The 7,481-nt window shown below is 44.1% G+C and overlaps 1 protein-coding gene across 1 annotated transcript in view; it reads left to right on the top strand.

Annotated features, from left to right (window-relative positions):
- LOC111667385 (insulin-like growth factor-binding protein 2-B) overlaps positions 1 to 3,019 on the top strand; it is a 21,772-nt gene extending 18,753 nt beyond the window's left edge. Inside the window, exon 4 of the mRNA XM_023423043.2 lies at positions 1,082 to 3,019. Coding sequence (XP_023278811.1) covers positions 1,082 to 1,240 — 159 coding nt within the window. The 3' untranslated portion in view covers positions 1,241 to 3,019. The remainder of the gene's footprint in view (positions 1 to 1,081) is intronic.
- Positions 3,020 to 7,481: the final 4,462 nt, after the last annotated feature.

Here is a 7,481-nt window from a genome sequence, read left to right as displayed (position 1 = left end):
ACCCACCCACCCACACACACACACACACACAAATGCGTGGAGAGATGTTGTCATCGTGAATGAGGCAACAAGCTTCTGAGCTCAAGGTTACAAGGCAATAAAAGTGTTTGGCGTACTTCATGGGAAGACTTTTGTTAAGCCGAGGAACGAACCGTGCTTCCGACCGGGGGCTTGAATTTGAATTCTGCTCATCCATAGAAATCAGACAGAGGAGGACAAACAAGGTCACATATCCAGTGTTGTCTTACGAGGATAGTAGAGCAGAAAAGAAGATTTGAATAGGCGCCACAGTTTCCTAAAGCAGGGCTCTCAGCCACTCAGCCAATTTTCATCACTGGTCACAAACAACAGCATTGTTTCGGACCGGAGTCCTGGGTTCCCAGGGAGGAACACTGTACCTCCTCAACACTCGGCTCCCTTTTTTTGGAGTTGTCCCTCCTTGTCGCGCGGTAATTACTGTAACTGTCACTTTTTTTGTTCTTTTTCATCGAAGGAAGAAAATGGAAAGTCTTTTCTTCACCCCCAGCTCTTCGTTCTTTTTCGCCGTCCCCTTCTCGGGCCGCCCCGTGTGCACGGCGTAAACTGTGTCCACTTCAATTACGACCTCATTTCTGAGTAGAGGGAGGGGGGGGGCTCTGTGGGGGGGCTGGTCTACTGGCATGCCTCTGTGTGTGTGTGTGTGTGTGTGTGTGTGTGTGTGTGTGTTTGTGTGTGTGTGTGTGTGTGTGAGTGTGTGTGTGTGTGTGTGAGTGTCTGTGATGGCATGTGTGGCTGTGGATGGGTTGTGGGTTGGGGGTATGACCTGAGGATGGGCTGTTATTGGGTGACTGTCGTCCCACCCGAGCCATAGCCCTCACTCTCATCCAATGGCCCCCTGCCACCAGGAGATCCACAAGTACACACACACTCACTCATACACACACACACACACGCACACACACACATCTCGAGCCACCATACGCCATGCTTCATTAGTGCACCCCCCCCCTTGCTTCCCACTGTGCATCCTTACCCCTCCCGCTTTTTTTTCCAATGTTTTCCAACTTGTCTAGTTTTTGTGTTTTTCTTCTCCTCTTTCCAGTGCAACATGTCCACCCACGGCCAGAGGGGCGAGTGCTGGTGCGTTAACCCCTTAACTGGGATCCAGATACCGGCGACACCTAAAGTCAGAGGGGATCCCAACTGTAACCAGTTTCAAGAGGAGCTCAGGGCAATGCCCACTGCATCAACGTCCCGCTGATCATCAGACATCGTGACGGGGTTGACGGGTTTCCTTCAAAATTCAGAATCTGGGAGGATTTTCTTTTTAAATTAATACAGTTATTCTATCAAAATGTTAAAAGAAAAAAAAAAAAAAAGTGTAAAGACCAAGTTCATCTCTCAATGCTTCCCGACTTCCCTGTTTTGTCTTTGGGACTCAGAACCAAGCTGTACATTTTTAAAAGGGAGGAACAAATGTATAGTTTAATTTGTTTAAAAAAAGTTATGTCTTGAAACAGCCGCTTAGCAAAAGGTAATAAAACTGAAGTAAATAGTTCATTTGTTGCTGACTGTTTTTACTGGCTGGTTATTATACATTTGGTGTGTATTATGCAGCTGTGTGCTGAGGCCTCACATTCACACAGTGTTACTAGATCCCTACCAACCTCAGTCAGTGGATAGTCACGCCAGATTTGTTGCTGTGCTAACGATGGAGCAGGGCTGCCACTCATCAAGAAGACACGCCTCTGTTTTTCTGGAGCGGAGGTGAGAATCTTGTAGGTTTATAGGTTTAATCACGCTCATACTTTCCCTGATTATATCTTGTAATATTTCTTTGCTTCGAACATTCAGCAGTTTGGAAAACTACAGAGAGTTGTTGTTGTCGTTGTTGTTGTTGTTTGTCAGCAGTTTTCTGATCAACACTTGTCAATTCCAAATAAGTGTCACTAAAGAAAAATTACACTGAGAGTAATAACAGCGAGAACTGCCGGGTGTGCAGACACGCATGTGTGTGTAATAATGTGAATCATTACATTCTTAGGTGAAAACGTGTTTTTAAGGTTTGGTTAGGGTTACGCTAAAGATAGGCTAACGTTAGGCTAAGGTTAGGTTTAGGTTAAGGTTAGAGTTGGTCTGCAGGAAATGGACGTAAGTCAATGTTATGTCCTCTGAAGTCGTGGAGATTCGACTGTGTGTGTGTGTGTGTGTGTGTGTGTGTGTGTGTGTGTGTGTGTGTGTGTGTGTGTACCCATGTGTTGCTGGGGTTACTAATGAAGTGTTGACATGAGGAGGGATTAGGATGGGGGGCTGACATTGACAAATGTGATACTAAGTGGGTAAAGGTGTCTATGAATAAACCAACCCAAGTACACACACACACACACACACACACACACACTCTCTTACACACATACTTGTGTTGCAGATCATGGTCTACAGAGAGATAACCAACATGAAGTCATAACAGAGGGTTGTAGTGGTGTTAGTATTGATTCTGAATGCCCTTGACGAAACAGGATATTGGGACCATTGTGTTGAAGTGTAACTTTGTGCCGCCCTGTCTCACTTGCGCAGACTGTGCTGGAACTCTTTTACCATCCTCAAGCTGAAAACAATCCACTGTTACTGTCTCAGCTGAGACAGTCATGGTTGACATGAACTGTTTTTAGCATATTTCAGAAATGCAATGCATCAATTCCAATCTGTAATCAACTGCAGCCGCAGAATAATATGATTATTCAGCAGATGTTGTGTTATATATTTTTATTCCTCCTACAATTATGGAAGAATTTGAAATGACTGTATCACGTAACTGGGAACAATAGCTTCATGACTTTTTTTTACATCTCAACAGATCCTTGAGTGAAGGTGATGGTGCCATCTGATGGTGACTGATTTTTCAAGAGTTCTGCATTATGATGATTTGATAAAACTTTATAATAAAGCTCAAGATTTACACTGTAATTTGTTGTCAATTAGGTACCAATAAAATACTTATTGGTAGACACAGAAAATGTGACTGTGGAGAACAACTACACTTGTTGTGTGTGTGTTTTTTTTCCTATTCTACCCTATGAATGAACCCTGTCCCAGCAATGTCCCTGGTTATGATCTGGCGGCATTGTCATCGCTGGCTGGAATACATTCAGAGGCAATATTTTCTGTAATGAATGAAGAGCTGCATTTATCAACGACATTGGAGTCACCATGAGTTCTCTCCTCACAGTAAAGCAGGTGAGGAGAGAACTCGGAAGGTGATGGCATGAGCAGATGGCATCAGCTCATGTCTCCTCAAGTCCTGCGCATCTCACCTGATGAAGACCCTGGAGCGGCTGGCCCTGGTGAGCCCTTCGCTGGATCCTGGACTACCTCACCAACCGACCACTACCTCACCAAGATCCATGACTGTGTGTCTGACAGGGTCGTCTGCAGAGCAGGATCCCTCAGGGGAACAGTTCTGGCTCCGTTCCACTTCTCCTACAACTCCACTAAGTGCCACATACAAAAGTTCTCTGACGACTCTGCAGTTGTCCGCCTCATCACTGATGGCGACGGCAGGGAGTGCAGAGAACTGACCTAGGTTTTCGTGGACTGGTGCCAGATGAACCGCCTCCAGATCAACGCTGGGAAGACCAAAGAGCTGGTGGCGGAAACACACTCCTCCCACACCAGTGAACATGCAGGGAATGGACATTGAGATCATGGACTCTTAAAAGCACCTAGGTGTTCTGATGAACAATAAATTAGACTGGACTGACAACCCCAAGCACTTTATGAAAAAAGGACAAAGCAGGCTGAATCTGCCATGGAGACTCAGGTCTTTTGGAGCGCAGGGGGAACTCCTCCTGAGGACCTTTCATGACTCTGAAGCGGCATCAGCCATCTTCTGTGGTGTGGTCTGCTGGGGCTGCAGCATCTCCACTGCTGACGGAGGAAGAGACTGAACAAGCTGATCAGGAAGGCCAGCTCTGTTCCGGGATGCCCCTTGAGGTAGTGGGTGACTGGCTAATGGTGGCTTCTCTATTAGCCCTGCTGGAGAACATCTCCCTCCCCACTCACTGAGCAGCTCCTTCAGTAACAGGCTGCTGCACCCACGGAGAGATACCGCAGGTCTTTCCTTCCTGCTGCTGTCAGACTGTACAACAAACAGTGCACTCAGTAGACCACACACACACGCACACAGACACACACACACACACACACACACACGAGGAACTGATATACTCACCATGTGCAATAATTTGCTATAAGTAACATACACCATCTGTACGATATACCTCACATGCTGCTATTTTGTAATTGTATTTTGTATTTGTCATTTTGCAGTTTTTCTCTCTTGTACTATCCTCTTCGCTGCTGTGACTCTGTAAACTGCCCCAGTGTGGGACTAATAAAGGACTATATTATTTTATCTTATTTCAATTGATCAGACTTTGAGTCAATTTCAAGCAAAAATGCCAAACATTTGCTAGTAGCACCATTACAAAGGGAATATCTTTGGGTTTTGTCTGAACTAAATTTTTTTAATGAAAATTTTCTGACATTTCAGTACAAAATCGCCTTGTTGTGTGTCCTTGCCGAGCAAAGGTGGAAGGATACGCCCTAGGATACATTGTCACATTAACGTTTGTTGCTGGGAGACAACACAGGCCGTAAACATGCAAACAACTGACAGTCAGATGATATCAATACAGAAAATCTATACAGAAAATCTTATTTTTGATAGATGTGTTCACTGGTTGAGATTTCTTGTTGTATACAGACAGGACTTAGGACATACTGTATGTAAAAGTTTTATATGTCATGCAGCCTGACTGTGGTCTGTGTGAGGCTGAAATTGCAACCACTTGCAAAAGTCCCCAACAAAAGTCACCAGTGATTTGTGATCAGAGCGACTCAAGACTTGGGTGTAAAGACAGACTTCTTTAAAGTTGTGGCCAGAAGTGGATCATATGAGACCACTCCTGACTGGCTTTGGACTTGTAACCTAATACACATGCCAGTGTGCCAGCTAGCTGAGCAACAGTCCAAGGGTGAAATTAATCATGCTGTGCAAAACATGAACGCTCTAACAGCCACAGCTTTACAACTTTGTACAGTTTTTGTGACACATTGTTCTTTTTTTTCTGATTTCTTTTCATATTGTCTTATTGACGGCTGGTTTTTGGCGATAGTTTGCTTCAAAAGTCTGACAGTTTGGCTGGCTTACACACACGGATCCTGGGCGTCCTCGGGTTGTTCAGCACATTTAATCGTAGTTTGAGGCCTTTCTCCGTAAACAAATCAAAACAAGTGTCTTTTGTTTGGGGGTTTAATAGATCATGCACAATGGGCTGAGGAGGGAAGTTTAGCAGTGGGAATAGTAGTAGGGGTGAGTATCTGTGCTTGCATGACTGTGTGGGTGCCTGTGTGTGTGTGTGTGTGTGTGTGTGTGTGTGTAAAAGCACACGTGTGTGTATTTGTGTGCTTCCGCCCTACTTTCAGACGACTATTTCTTTTGTTATCATTCAACTACTTCCCTCGATATGTTGATGGTAGGTCTGTATCTAAGACTCACGGAAGCTGAACTTGTTGAATGTTAACAAAATAATTGTTGTTTTATCTTTGTTACAATGACAAGGCGCTCCAGTGTTAGCAGGAAGTACAACAGTAGACATTTATCCTTGAATATGGACAAAAAAGACAATTATTATGTTTCACTGTTGTAGAAAGAGTGAGAAAAAAAGCCTCAATGGAAAAATGCATTGTAACAGATGAAACACAAGCTAACGTGGAGGAAGAGGAAGACTTCAGCTTCATAAAGGTCGGTGTGTAACAGTGCAGGGGACATGTACAAAATGCACTTGCATTTGTATATTAGCACTGAGCAAAAGGGAAGAGGATACAAAAATATATTGCACAAGCTAATATCTTAAAGCAGAGACTGATTTGAAGTTAAAAACAGGAAATATACAGGTTATTCCAATTTGGATTTTACTCTTATTATTCTGGTTATCGGTTAAAATAGTATTGTAGCCACCAAAGTAACAGCATGCATTTCAGAGCGCTGTAAGAATCAATAAAAACAGGCTCAATGGGGGCAAGAAAAACAAGCAATGAGGCAGTCACATAAATTATGAGCGCATCTAAAACGTTATTAATAATCCCTCATTCCAAAGGAAATCCAGGATTGTGTACAACTGGGGCAAGAATGGTGGCTCAAAATTAATCCAGGAAGTTGGTCTGTAATATGAGATGGAAAATTCTGGTTATAAATTCACAGTTTACCTTAATTTTTTTCTCCGACAAAAAACTGGCCTAGATTGCAGCATTTACTTTGGTGAGTAGAAGTTTAATAGAAGCAATCACCAGAACTACAAGCTACAAAAGAGTTGGCAGCCATAACAAGAGCATCATAGTGGTGCCCTAAAATGCTCCCTTTATGACTTGTAGGATGTACATTAGTAATCTCAAAGTTAGTTTGCTTAACATGCAGTTGTGATTCTCACAGTCACATCCGATCCGAGCTGAACTAACCTCCATTTGGGATTATGGGTCTAAGTCCATGTTTGATGAAAGGGCTTGGATGAGAACTAGCAGACACTTGTCTGTCGTCTTCTACCACCGGCATCGGAGGATTCCCCCACTAAGTCATGTGATTTACTCCCGACTGCTGTAAATTCTTTCAAATCTCCTTTCATCTCCATCCCGGTGATGAAAAGAGCCACCATTACCTCTTTGAGAGAAAGCATTATAGCAAAGCACAAGCAGTGATTTGCAAAGATCGCAATTATGCATGTGTAAACATCTGCATGCCATTTGTAAGCTTATGTCTTTAAATGCACCGTCATGATTTCCAAAAGTCACATTTAATGATATGAGCCACGGGCAAATCGATGCACAAGCAAGTGAGAGCATCTCCAGAGCTGCTGCCTGTGATTTTACAGCACTGATCATTTGTTTAATCACATCACTGCATCTACAGAGAGACATGCAGAGAGGAAGAGAATCCAACCTTTCTGCAGAGCCTTGAGGTCTGAGGTTCCCAGAAATGCTCTGCACAGCAGTTTGACTGGCTTTTGGGGATGGGGATGGGGTGAGGTGCGTGAGCTGACGTTAGATGAAGCCATCCAACGTTGTTGGCCTAATTATGTAATAAAAGGGGCATAAATGCTTTGAAGTCCTAAGTGCATTTGTCAGTTTCTTTGAAGGCAAATAGTAATTGTCATGTTCACTGCCTCACAAATCAAATCTCGTACACATGTTCCCTCCTCCCTGAAGTCAAAGTCTGTGCTGTCGCTGCCACACGCACACGCACACACACACACACACACACACACACACACACACACATACACACACACACACACTGAGACATACCACAACCTTTACGGCAGCCTTGATCTGGCATACAGGAACTGCAGGGCCCTCCACCCTTTCATGCCCTGCATCAGTCACCCACATCTGGAGTTGGTCAAAGTCCAGAAGTCCCCAGGGAAAGATTTTGCCCCCCCCCCCCC

This window comes from Seriola lalandi, unplaced genomic scaffold (genome assembly GCF_002814215.2).
Source record: "Seriola lalandi dorsalis isolate HSWRI2012SDOR001 ecotype SW California unplaced genomic scaffold, Sedor1 jcf7180002054689, whole genome shotgun sequence".
Taxonomy (NCBI): Eukaryota; Metazoa; Chordata; class Actinopteri; order Carangiformes; family Carangidae; genus Seriola; species Seriola lalandi.
The sequence above is the reverse complement of the archived record's forward strand: the minus strand, read 5'-3'. Positions and strand labels throughout refer to the sequence as shown.